This window comes from Hevea brasiliensis, chromosome 13, assembly GCF_030052815.1.
Source record: "Hevea brasiliensis isolate MT/VB/25A 57/8 chromosome 13, ASM3005281v1, whole genome shotgun sequence".
NCBI classification, from domain to species: Eukaryota; Viridiplantae; Streptophyta; class Magnoliopsida; order Malpighiales; family Euphorbiaceae; genus Hevea; species Hevea brasiliensis.
In genome coordinates, this window is record NC_079505.1 from 69096067 (window position 1) to 69110406 (window position 14340).

Consider the following 14340-nt stretch of genomic DNA (forward strand, 5'->3'; position numbering starts at 1 on the left):
TGGAGTCAATTTGTTGTAACGTTTTGTTTTGGACAACTGCATTCTTTGTTTGTCAATTCAGAACTTCTTCAGCTTGAGTGATCGGGGTTGTCTGACCTTCACTGTCAACCTTAGTTAAATGAATAAAAGATCTAGTAGAGATTTTGGTTTGCTGGTCTATCTACTGAGCCAGTGGGGGAAAATCTGCTTCATAAGAGGCAGGAGAGAACATCATACAAGGTTGCACCAAGGGTAGTGCAAGAGGAAGAGAAGACACTGGTTTAGGAGGAGGAGGTTGTCTTCCTTCTTCTTTTCTGATGATCTCGAGGGCAAGTTCATAAATGGGAAGAGGTTTCTTCTGCTTAGGTTCTTCATGGACGCCAATCCATGGGCTATTATCCAGATAATCTCTTCTGAGAACTTGCTGAGGTTTACAAGAGGCCTTGGTGCCAATCCATGGGCTATTATCCATCTCATTGGCCATCATTTTACTTTGGTCATAGACAGCTCATCCTTTCCGAAGGTCCTAGACTTCAAGAATAAGTCTCTCCTTGAACTGTAATTGCTGAGGCTAAAGGACTGATTCGCCAAGTATAAATTTATAGTCCAACACATTAAAGGGAAGCATAACTTAGTTCCTGATCTACTATCCAGACCTAACGAACTTCACCTCGTCAGATCTTGTTCTACACTCCTTCTAATCCTCATGGCTTCATCATCTTCTCCACACACTCCTAGTTTCCTTGTTCCTACCTCAAGCAGTTTTCCTCCAGAATGCTCACCTAACTAGCCTATCACAAAAATAGCCCAGTTCGCAAAAGACCACCTGTTCCATTATCTGAGTGCCAGGAATACCCTAAGAGGATTGTTCCCATCCTCATCTATCTTTATCCTGATAACCCCTTTCTCACCTACTTCAGCATTCATCCTGACAAAGACCTCATCCTGGAAGAATTATGGTTTCTCTAGTGCATGGTTACCCTATATTCTACAGGAATAGAATTCCCGCTTATGGCCCTGTACCAGCATACTCTAGATAGGACAAACGGGACTCTCCTGTTTAGATTCTTAGAATGGTTCAAGCCCATCTTGGCATGGCAATACAGTCTAAAATGTCTCATAGACACACATGGGATTGAAGACAGGCCCATCAGGACTCAGCCCAATATCAGAATCATGTTCATTATGCATAGGCCTTTCTCTGGAAGGCCCGATGGACTTCTCTGGACCCAAAACACTGAGTATAAATGGAGGACCTATGAAGGATCTATCATAGAAAATGATGTTATGGGACTACTAAAAAAGCAACTAGCAGAGCATCTCTGCAAAATCAATGGCTACCAGCCTCTGACACTTCCTCACATGAATTGTACGTCCCTTAAACCCATCCAGTCTCTCACTGATGAAATAGACTGGTCCCATCCCATCGACAAGATTCCCAAGACCCATTGGACAGTGAAATACAAGCAACCATTGAGAGTGCTGACCCACCATCACCTGTACACCGACAGTGGCTAAAGGACTTTTTTGGAATTGATGACTCAGACGATTCTGATTATGACACACTCAACCTGTCAACAACTCCATGATAAAAGTTAAAGCTTGTCGGTCAAAAATGTAATAAGTACTTTTGCTTTAATAAGTAGTGTGCTTTACTTTTGTGTGTCGGTAGCCAGTTTCTAACTGGTTTCCTGTAATAGCCAAAGTCTCCATGCCTATATAAGGAGACATCCTATCTCATTGTAAGCAGACTTAAGTTTTCTCTGAAATAATATTATGAGTTTTCCTCTATGGCTCTCTAAACTCTTCTCTTTCTCTCCGAAAACCTTTGAACGTGTATCATACTCTTATAATCAGAGATATGTATGCTCTACACTTGCCTCTATAGAGGATCCTGTGTATCAGAAATATCTTTGTTATGATATTAGGTGCGACGGTCCCATTACCATACGTATAATGTACAAAAGGGCACAGCCAGAGAGTACCTATGGAGAGGGAAGAGGCATAGTATGAGTACATTATATGTTATAGTAAGGGCTCCCGGCTTATCTTGGTATCAGAGCCTGATTATGCTTGTATTATACATACTTCATCGGTGAGTAGGGAGAAACTTTCAACCTTTGATACTTCACTTAACTGCTGCTTCCTTGTTTTCTGCCATCTTCTTTCATCATTTGGTATATAGGCTGAAAAATAGTAACTGCTTGAATCCTTCCTAGAAGGTAGAGTGACCTCTAGTCATAACGCCACGTACCAAGCATGGCTTGCCAAACACCTACCCCTGCTATTAAAACTCTTCTTCAGTCCCCTTTTCCTTCTGAAATTGTTAATCTCACCTCATCTCTCTCATTCTCTTCACCCCTGAGAAGAACATTGTCTTCCCAGATTGATAATATCATTGAGATAGCAACACTATTAGAAGATGCACAGGTTGGAGAATCTCTCTTACCTCTTCTCAGCCCTTACAATATCTATAGACGATCTGGATCCCTGATCAGATCTATCAGATCTCTCATCTCTTCCAGAAGATCCTTATCTAAGGAATATGTTCAAGCTTCTCGAATGGATCAGTGCTCTCTTCAGAGCTCATCAGCTAAATAGTACGTGACCTTAGAGATCCCACCTCAGTTAATTCCAAGATGGAGACAGGAGGGTTTTTCTCATCTTCATTTTGGGGCTGTGAGACTTATCCTCAGTCTACATGGAAGGCGTGGACTTCCAGTTACAGCTAGAGTGTCACTTCTTGACACAAGATTCTTACAATATGAACATGCGGTAATAGGAACATGTCTTACCACCTTACATGATGGGAACATGGTATTGACGTTCTTTCTAAATTACAATCTCTCATTAAGAGATCTGCATCTTAGCATCACCCTAAAGGTCCAAGTCCAACTCACAGGTGCAGCACAAGTAACATCATCCATGATGGCTACTTTACATCATCAGATTATCTATAGGCTGCAGGATCATGCAGTGGACTTATCTCAACCCTGTTTCCAACGACGCTTTGCTTGTCTTGGCAGACATTGAGACTACTCCAACGATAGTCCAAATACCTAGGCAACTGCCTAGAAGTGAGCTCGAGCAGCTCATTCCAAAGGATTGGTTAACTAATTATGAAAGGCTTTATTTGACCTCTCAACCGATCCAGATTACGGAATCTTCTTTCAGAAGAAATCCTGACGGCATGGTACAGACTTCTTTCCTACCACCCCGGCATTCCACAGGATCTTTGCCTGTATTCCAAACCATAATGGTCCAGCCATCAGAAAAGGAGCAAGAAGATTTTCCCATTGGAGCAGTAACTCCCGACAACCACTACATCTATCCTCAGAAGATAGATGGTCATTGTCCCTTGGATCTCCCAGGATCTAGAATGTGTGATGAAGATTGTGACTATTGCGATAATTACTGGAAAAATGAATATGACCATCCTTTATCTGAAAAAAATTGGAAGAAGCTTATAAGAAAACCAGAAAGGCCTCTTGTAAACCTCAGTAAGTTCTCAGAAGAGATTATCCGGATAATAGCCCATGGATTAGCATCCATGAAGAAACCAAGCAGAAGAAACCTCTTCCCATTTATGAACTCGCCCTCGAGATCATCAGAAAAGAAAAAGGAAGACAACCTCCTCCTCCTAAACTAATGTCTTCTCTTCCTCTTGCACTACCCTTTGTGCAACCTTGTATGATGTTCTCTCCTGCCTGTTATGAAGCAGCTTTTCCCCCATTGGCTCAGCAGACAAACCAGCAGACCAAAATCTCTACTAGACCTTTTATTCATTCAACTAAGGTTGACAGTGAAGGTCAGACAACCCCGATCACTCAAGCTGAAGAAGTTCTGAATTGGCAAACAAAGAATGCAGCTGTCCAAAACAAAACGTTACAACAAATTCACTCCAAAATTGATCAGGTCCTTACGAGGACTCAACATATTGATCAAAAGGTCGACTCTTTCACTGCATTCACTCAGAACATGTACAAAGATTTGCAAGCAAAAATTATCCAGCTTGACAAGGATCTAAGATCCTCAATCCAGCAACAAAGGTTTAGCGCGGGGTTTAACCAGAATGAACAAAAAATCAGGAGGCTAAGAAAATAGTTAGCCCAAGTTGAAGTAGACCTACACAAACCAACAGAGGCTCCTGTTTCTTACAGCCCATTTTCCACTCAAATATCTCATAACCCTTTCCTTCCCACTCCTGAGCTTGCTTACTCTCCTTTCGGTCCTTTCAACTATTCATATGAATCACCTCTGACCACATACAACCCATCTCTCTTATTCAGACCAACTCCAACACCTACCAGATATGAATCAAGGAGCCCATCTTCTTCGGAAGAATCTCATCCTTCAAAGAGAAAGATTGATAAAGGCAAGGACAAGATGTATCCTGATCCTCCTCCTCAGCACATGGTATCTGTACCTTCTGAGCCAGAAGATAACTCATCAGATGACTCATTCGGTGATGACAGCGAGGATGGACAAATGGACATCACAACATTGCTCATGGCTGATCCACAGCCAACCGTATCTCAGACGGGTCCTTTGCCAACTACAGACTCTACCAGCGGCACTACAGGCCCTGCCACTGGGCTTCCTCAAGCCCAAGATCCACATGTCGAGATAACAGAGCATGACCCGATCTTGGATTTTAATTTCCAAGGAGCCCAACAGTAATCCAGGCCCAGTTCAGGCCCATGATTCACATTAGATGATATTCCTCCATCAAAATGGAGAGATCGTTTTGTAGAATTTAAAGCTTGGCTTGACGTTAAGATGCTTCGAGAAGGTGTCGATTCTCATGCTGTTCTTAGAGAATTTATATCTCAGACTGTTGGTACATTACAAGACTGGTTTGCCTCCATTGGAGAATATCATAAAGCCCAGTTTTGTCATCTAAATACTGTACAAGCTGTCAACGCTATTTTTGCTAAATTTCTTGGATATGTTTCATTATACAGCAAATAGTTGCGACAGGAGTATTTTGACATGCGATGTTGTTCTTTAAAAAGAACAGACATTGTAAGGCATTACCAGCGCATGGCTCAGCGCTACTATTTACTGAATGGTTATAATGATGTCAATCTCAGGTATACATACATTGCCTCTCTCCCGGAAGCGCTCCAACCAGAGCTCCACAGAAGCATTGCTGCTACTAGAAGAGCAATGAATGCCATCACTATTGGGGAAATACACCAAATGACTCTGGCTTGCTTAGACAAGATGTGTGAGCAACAGAAGTTATTCAAGGATATTATTGATAATAGTAAGGCCTTGAAGAATGTTTGCCAGAAGTCCCACCTTGCTATCAAATGCAAGGAGAAGAATTGTGAGTGCAGGCCTAAGAAGAAGAGACATTATAGAAAGTATTCTGGTTCTTCAGGATCCAAAACCCCTTTTAAGTAAAGAAAAGGGAAGAAACCAGTCAGGTATTTTCGAAAGAGGAGAACGGGTATGAAGAAGTCTGATCGATGCTACATCTGTGGTAATCAAGGTCACTATGCTAAGAATTGCCCCAATAACCCTAACAAAGCTGTCAAGCTTTTGCAACATATTCAACAGGCTTTTCACATCTCCCTGGAACAAGATGATGTTGAATCTTTGTTCTTTGAACAAGATAAACTAAATAAAGAAACTATTTTTGCCCTCGGAGCAGATACTGATTTTGACCCAGACTATTCCCTGTCCTCAGAAGAATCAGAGTCTGAAACTGAGGCCCATTACCCTTCTTACCTAGCCCAGCATGTCTAATCCTCTCACTTAGCTCATAACCCAGACACTATTCTAATCCCACTAGTACCACTTCACATCCTCCCTAGCAATTATGATCAGCCCATCAGTGTAATTGGTTTTCTCAATACTGGAGCCCATAAAAGCATGATGAACCCCACCATTTTACCTCCAGAATGCTGGGTCCCTCATACAGAATACTTTAAGGCAGCGGATGAGAATATTTTCAAGACCAGCCTCATTACCAAGCATCCCATTGGGATTCAGTTCTTCCCCACCTGTATCATCTGGACCAAGGTCATTGGGTCGGATCTTCCTGACAAGGATTTGCTGATAGGTTTTGGCTTATACCAGCAAGCGAAATATCTGAAGATACTCCCAACAGGATTAAAATACAAGAGGAGTTTTCAGCCATTCACCTCTATCCCAATGCTATACTCTTTGACTGATGCGAATTCCAAAAACACAAAGAACTCCTCCTAAGATGTTGTGCTGACTCCCATGCACAATTTCATCATCACTACCCCTTGTAGAAAAACCCAGAGTTCTTTGTCAACCTCCCGTTCAAGCTCAATGAGGATATAAATCTGACCAAGGCATCACATCCAGGGATGAATCCTATAAACTTGGCTTTAGCCCAGGAAGAGTGCAAACAGCTACTCCAACAAGGTCTTATATAACCCACATCCTCTCAGTGGGCTTGCCAGGCCTTTTATGTAGAAAAGAGATCTGAGCGGCTAAGAGGAAAAAAGAGACTTGTCATTGATTACAAGCCTCTCAACCATTTCCTTCAGGATGACAAGTTCCCATTACTTAAACCTGAGGCCCTTTTCACCCAACTCCATGAGGCCCATATTTTCTCAAAATTTGATCTCAAAGCCGGATTTTGGCAATTGGGTATGAACCCCTCTGATAGACCCAAAATAGCCTTTTGCATCCCTACGGCCCAATATCAGTGGACTGTTCTCCCATTCGGCCTTAAAATGGCCCCATCTGTTTTCCAGAAGGCCATGATAAAGATATTTGAGCCCATACTCCACAGTGCTCTCATCTATATAAATGACATCCTCCTCTTCTCCAAAGATGTTACAGCCCATAAGGAACTCCTCTCTACTTTCCAGCACTTAGTAGATTCCTATGGGATTATGTTGTCGGAAAAGAAGAGCTCTTTGGCCCAGACTGATATTGACTTCCTCGGAATGAAATTCAAAGATGGAAAATACCAACTAGGACCTCACATTGTAGAAGAACTATTAAAGTTCCTTGAAAGGGACTTATCAGTAAAGCAAATACAGCAGTTCCTTGGTATTATCAACTACATCAGGAAGTTTATTCCCCATGTGGCAACCCACACCAGCCAGCTGTCAAAAATGCTTAGAAAGACTGCACCACCTTAGAAGCAAGAACAAACAGATGCAGTCAAGGCATTAAAAGAAGTGGCTTTGAATCTGCCACCTTTAAAGATTCCCAGCATAGGACATCAGATCCTTCAGACTGATGCCAGTGACACCCATTGGGGTGCTGTCCTCATCGAAGAAATACAAGGAGAAAAGCATATCTGCGGACATGCTAATGGAGAATTCCTAGAGCCTCAGAAACACTACCATTTTGTATACAAAGAAATATTAGCTGTCAAAAATGGGATAAAAAGATTCGAATTCCATCTCATTGGCCATCATTTTACTGTGGTCATGGATAGCTCATCCTTTCCGAAGGTCCTAGACTTCAAGAATAAGTCTCTCCCTGAACCGCAATTGCTGAGGCTAAAGGACTGGTTCGCCAAGTATAAATTTACAGTCCAACACATTAAAGGGAAGCATAACTTAGTTCCTGATCTACTATCCAGACCTAAGGAACTTCACCTTGTAAGATCTTATTCTACTCTCCCTCTAATCCTCATGGCCCTGTACCAGCATACTCTGGATAGAACAAACAGGACTCTCTTGTTTAGATTCCTGGAATGGTTCAAGCCCATCTCGGCATGGAAATACAGTCGAAAACATCTCATAGACACACATGGGATTGAAGACAGGCCCATCAGAACTCAGCCCAACATCAGAACCATGTTCATTATGCATAGGCCTTTCTCCAGAAGGCCCAATGGACTTCTCTGGACCCAAAACACTGAGTATGAATGGAGGACCTATGAAGGATCTATCACAGAAAAGGATGCTATGGGACCACTAAGAAAGCAACGGGCAGAGCATCTCTGCGAAATCAATGGCTACCAGCCTCTGACACTTCCTCACATGAATTGTACGTCCCTTGGACCCATCCGGTCTCTCACTGATGAAATAGACTGGTCCCATCCCATCTAGCAAGATTCCCAAGACCCATTAGACAGTGAAATACAAGCAGCCATTGAGAGTGCTGACCCACCATCACCTGTCCACCGACAGTGGTCAAAGGATTTTTTTTGGAACTGATGACTCAAACGATTCTGATTATGACACACTCAACCTGTCAACAACTCCATGATAAAAGTTAAAGCTTGTCGGTCAAAAATGTAATAAGTACTTTTGCTTTGATAAGTAGTGTGCTTTACTTTTGTGTGTCGGTAGCCAGTTTCTAACCGGTTGCCTGTAATAGCTAAAGTCTCCATGCCTATATAGGGAGACATCATATCTCATTGCAAGCAGACTTAAGTTTTCTTTGAAATAATATTATGAGTTTTTCTCTATGGCTCTCTAAACTCTTCTCTTTCTCTCCGAAAACTTTTGAACGTGTATCATACTCTTATAATCAGAGATACATATGCTCTACACTTGCCTCTATAAAGGATCCTGTGTATCGGAAATATCTTTGTTATAATATTAAGTGCGACGATCCCGTTACCATACGTATAATGTACAAAAGGGCATAGCCAAAGAGTACCTATGGAGAGGGAAGAGGCATAGCATGAGTATATTATATATTATGGTAAGGGCTTCTGGCTAATATTTTTATTTAAAAGTGTACAATTTTATTATTAAAGTTTATAGAATATAAAATTTTTTTAAAAATATTACATTAATATTTGTATTATTATTTCACTTATAATTAAAATTTAAATGTCACATAACTGTAACTATAATTTTAAATTAATTATTTAAATAGATTAAATAATTACTCGCGTGAATTTATAGGAATGCGAGATTATGACAAATTATTTTTATAGATTTTGCAGTATGTATAAAATCGTGTGGTGACATGACATTTTCCTAACAAGCCTTGTTTCACAAGTCAATGCCTAATTTCTTCTCCCAAATTCAATTTCTTGCTACTTGCAGCTTAAATTTCCTTTTGTATAATACAGTATGCTATATATTTTTTAATTAAAATTTTACTATATTAATTAGTCAATTCCTTTTATCTTTAAAATTGAATTAATTGATTTTTTATTTTGACACTGTTAACTTTTATCCAAAATTTATTTTTCTATTAGTCAAAATAATTAAAGGGTTGAAATACCAAAACTCAAATTGGTCATAATTGAGCAGAAATGAAATCAAATTGAATTATATATCTTTGATTTTAAAAATTGACTAATCGAATTCAGCCGAAAGAAAATTTTTTAATTTTTTCAATTTAACTCCTATTTTGTTTAATTTAATTTAACAAAAAATTTTGTAATTCAATTTTTTTTATTATTTCAATTCAGAATCAAACCTTGCTGATTGTAGGAATGGTAACGGGATGGGTCGGGGTAGGGATCACTCCTCTCGTCTCCTCTCCACAAGAGTTCTGGGTGCAAAGAGGGTTAAGTTTCTTCGTGGTGATTTTTTTTTAATATATAATATAAATTTATTTATTAAAAAGTAAAATATGATTAGAAATATTATATTTTGTTAAAATTATAATATTTAAATATATAAATAAATAAAAATAAATTATTTTTTAATAAAAAATAATAATATATTATTATACAGCGTGGGTCATGGGGTTTTGGAGAGGGGAGAAAGTCATCTGTCCGCACCCCGCACAAATCGGAGTTGGGGAAAATAGATTGAGTTCGGGGTGGGTTCGAGGCGGTTCAGGAACTTTTGCCATCCGTAACTGATCTTGGTTGCTGCCCCAAAAAATCCCTTTTCATCATCACTTTCCTAAAGGCTTTGTCACTTGGGCCTCATAAGAGCTTCCTCGATGATCTTATGATGAGCAAATTCGAAGGAAAACAGCTTTATATAAAATTAAACAAGAAATGGAAACTTGTTTGGTGGAGAGGGTGCAATCGCGATTAATGTAAGAGAAGGAGTTGGTGTCCTCTAATTGTGGTGCTCCCCATCTTCCACTTTCATTTCAGTAGCATCTTCATCATCTCAAATGTTGGTTCATCTTCTCCATTTCTTTTTGCTCTCTGTCCTGAGAACTGGATCTATTTGTGATAATTTGGATTTTTCAGTGAGAAATTAGATTTGATTACTTTTAGAATAAGTTGCAATCAACGATAAGCAAAGATTTTGGTTCAGAGAAAGAGGACGCACAAAGAGAGAGGCAGAGGGGAGGAAGAGAGGAATAGTATAGTCGTTTCTTGTTTCATTTTAATGGAAAAATAGTGACATTTTGGATGAAAAGATTCGTTAATGAAATTAAAATAAAGGCATAACCAATTTGGTTTAAAAATTATTGATATCACAGCCCTTAAAAATGGTACTCATTGGTGATTATTCAAGTAATCGGATAATAGATGGATATTCGGACGAGGTTTGAGTTACTACACGTAGCTCGAACACTACTTATCCCAAATTACTTAGGTAAGTCACCAGAGATAAGGATTTCAAAATATTCATCATAATTACAGTCCTAGTATCCATAGTACTCCTAGGCAATTTGGACACTATATCTTTTCTGATATTAATAAGAGATAAATCCAAAACCTATATAAAGGGTTGTCAGGTATGCATATCTTAACTTGATTCCATTGATTTTTTATATATGAAAATGGGCCTAAAATAAGTGTTAGTATTAGTTAAAAGTGAACTTAGCTAGATAAGGTGCACGTAACTTTGATTTTGGTGTATCTCCACCCTAGCTCTTTATTCATTGATCCTCCATCGCCTATCAATATGGATGAAAGCACTCGATGTTAATTTTCTTTTCTCAGGGATTGATCTCCTCATCACTTCGAAAACAATTAGATCATGGTCTAGCCCCATGAAACAACGCCGCATGAGCTATTTGGTTGAGGTTTTCTTTTCTTATGTTTTAAGAGAAGCTAACGCAATATCCGACTCTTTAGCAAATCAAGGATTAAATCGTGATGATGACCTTATCGCAGCTTTGTGGCTCCTCCCAAATCCTGCTCCCTTACTTGCTGTGGTTCTGGTGACATAGTTGTCATTTTACTAAGTCCTTTTTAGAGTCTCCTTGTGGCTCAACAATGTCTTGGTCTATAAGCTATTTTGTTTATTTTGGTCTGTTAAACTTTCTTATATGTTTCAATCTGTTTCTTGCTTTTGTTTGTTGTTTGTGAATATTTAGATGTTGAATCTTTGGCATGAGTTAGTCAAGATTTTTTCACTTAAAATCTAGCGCCTAAGTTGGTTATAATTGAGAGCCTGATAACTGGGCTTAATTATGGTGCTTCATGCTAAATTTTTACTGGAATTATATTAATAAAATTTTGTTTATATATTTGTTCTTCATTTGGCAGAAATGAGTTAAAATAGCTTCTCTTTCCATACGTCTTTATTCAAACTTGAGAACTTAATAAGGTTTTCTTAACCTTATTGTTGGATGTACCTTATAGGTAGATGAAGCAAATTCTGACTCCATCTATTCACCAACCCTTGTTTTTAATTTATAAAAATTTAAAATATCTAAACTCAAATAACCTATAAAATTAAGAGTTTAATCGAGAGTCAATCCAACAATAAACATGACTTTTAAATCATTTAGATTAATTTCATCAACTTGAATTTTAATTTAAAAGTTAAATAAATAAAATAAAACATTTTAACTCAAAATATTCATAATTTATAAATCAATCTAATTAGAATAATTTTTATATAATAATTTAACAAATAATTCGAAATGACAGGCCATAACTACTTCGATCTAACTACCGCCTCTACTTTCAGACTAAAGGCCCATTTTCAATATTGACTTGGTATATAGGAAGAAACATCAAATTATGTCATTGAAGATGACTGATAAGAGCTATAAAAACTCAAGTTTACCATTAGATTAATAATTTAAAATTTGTGTCTCTATCTCAAAGCGTGAAACATAAGTCGATAATGAATAATTAACCTAAAAAATTAATGTTGTAAAGTCCTAATTAATATATTGTCAATCTAATAATTTATTGATGATACACATACCTAACAATCCTTTGTATAGTCTTTGAATGTCTCCCCTTAGGATATTAGAAGTTAATATAAGATTAGGACTTGATGGATACTAGGACTGAGATTATGGAAGATATCGCAAGATATTTATCTCTAGTGATGGATTCAAGTAATTAGAGCTAGCACCAAAGCCACATATGGTAACTCGTACCTTGTATGGATGTGCACTCGTTAGCCAGTTGCTCGAATACCCGCCATAATAATGCATCTAGTTAGAAATTAAGAATAATCCATATTTCATTAAAAAATTTACATATTTTTACTATTGAATCCTTTGTGTGAAATCTTTTTGCTATTAAGACCTTAAACTTCTTGATCAAATGCTATTGAATCCAATTTTGCTAATAATTGGCAAAATTGGTATCCAAATTAAATTTTCTAAAAAAGTTAATAATCAAATAAATTCTAAATTATAATTTATTTTTTATTTGAAAATTTTGATATAAATGAAAAAATATATATAGATCATGTGTCAAATCAGTTCCCTTTAATTTAAATAAAAATAATTTATAATAATCATTGAATCAATTTTACCAAGTCAGCAAAATTAAACTTACTGAAACCAAATTAAAAAAAAAAAAGTTAATTTTTTTCATTAGGCTTTGATCTACTTCTTGAAAGACAATTTGAACAACACTAAATCAAAATTGATTGATAAAAAGTTCATGTTTATCGCAAATAATATCACCTTAGGGCGACTTTAATTGCAAAAATAGCAAAATTTAGTATAAATTAAAATAAGCGTTATATTAATATTGCTAGAAATTAAGCTGGAAATGAAATTGTTTTATTCAAATACAAATTATCAGCCACTCAATCACCATCAAATGAATAATGGTCCACGGAAGAAGTGCAAGCCATTATCATACATAAATCATATACATAAAAACTGTTAGATGAACATGAAACCCAGGGCTATGGACATCCACATCAAAGCAACACTATCAGCGTTAGTTGAGGTGGCTGAGCTGCCAGGTGGTGGTGGTGGTGGTGGTGGAGGTGGTGGATTGGCAGTGGTGCCAGGCGGCGGTGGATTGGCAGTGGTGCCAGGCGGCGGTGGATTGGTAGTGGTGCCAGGCGGCGAGGGGGTAGAGGATGTGGAGCCACCAACATTAACAGCTAATTTTTGGCCGCTAGAGCAGTGCCCAGGAAAAGTGCAAATATAATAGTGCATACCCGTGGCAGTGAGAGGAACGTTTGCTGGACCAGTGTTTATAACAGTGAGGGTATTGCTAGCGTTACAGTTGGTATAAGCGTCCAGCGTAACGTTGGCGACATCGTGTACTCCTGTGGTGAAGTTGAATACTGCATGCAGTTCCAAATCACCATATGGTGTTAAGAACTCATCATGTGCAATAATAAGAAGTGTATAATTTAACATCAGAGACATTACGATCATCTCTCAGACTGTAAAGTTTCAAGTTGTAAGTCGAACCGGCGCCGAAAAGAAAGAAAGAAAGTCCATGATTGATGGGGAAAAAAAAGAACTTACAGAGAGTGTCACCAACGCTGAAATTGTGAGAGGAAGCCCAAGACGAGTAGAAAGTGGAGTTGGTAGGGATTTGCCAACCGAAAGTGTCTCCTACCACAAATACTGCTGCCTCTGCGCCTTTGACTGATAACCCTGCTGTCACTATTGCCACAGAAGCAAATAGAATAGCCATGTTTATTCTTTTAGCCATGCGTACCTAGGCCTAGCTATCTGTGTTCCCAATGATCAGGTCGCCCCACTCTGTGATTTCTCTCTGTGTGCGTGAGAGAGATTCTATGGGCTCTTTGCTTCTGTTGAATATATAGAGAGGATACGGAGGGCAATGGTCTTTTTCATTTTTTTTTTTTTGTTCTTTCTCAAGTACTTAGTGCTAAAAGGATTAATTATGAATTAAATAAGACATAAACATGCGAGTCTTATACATTCAACCTGCGGTGAATCCAAAATATGATCATATTGGTCACAGCTAGTACCTTATATATCGGACCATTTATTCTTATACAATAAATCTAAACCACTAAGAGTCACTTCCCCATATTCACCATTTTAAAAGTAAAATCTTATAAGATAGGATTGGCTTTAATAGCAATTGATATGAATTATTAAGCATCATGACTCGTTAAGGTTGCACTGTATGAGAATAAATTACCTAAATAGGATTAACTTGAAAATCAGATAAATTTATTTTATATGTAAATCCTACAGTGTATATGGGGCAGTTGGTGAATGGCATCAGCAGGAGTCTGTTTGCATCTTCCAAACAATAAAAGCTACCTCACCTCATTTGAAGTATATATATATATATAT

General features: G+C 38.1%; 1 protein-coding gene across 1 annotated transcript; it reads right to left on the reverse strand.

Annotated features, from left to right (window-relative positions):
• Positions 1-12806: 12806 nt before the first annotated feature.
• Positions 12807-13874, reverse strand: LOC110648107 (umecyanin). Its single transcript, XM_021802229.2, has 2 exons — positions 13534-13874; positions 12807-13346 (listed from the first exon to the last, which is right to left on the reverse strand). Exons 1-2 carry the CDS (start codon positions 13721-13723, stop codon positions 12934-12936), a joined length of 603 nt encoding a protein of 200 aa, XP_021657921.2. The 5' UTR covers positions 13724-13874; the 3' UTR covers positions 12807-12933.
• Positions 13875-14340: the final 466 nt, after the last annotated feature.

Coding starts and splice junctions, on each gene's coding strand:
- LOC110648107 (XM_021802229.2), bottom strand. CDS start 13,723: ATGGCTAAAAGAATAAACATGGCTATTCTATTTGCTTCTGTGGCAATA. Junction 13,347..13,533: donor CAGCGTTGGTGACACTCTCT/GTAAGTTCTTTT, acceptor AACTGCATGCAG/TATTCAACTTCACCACAGGA.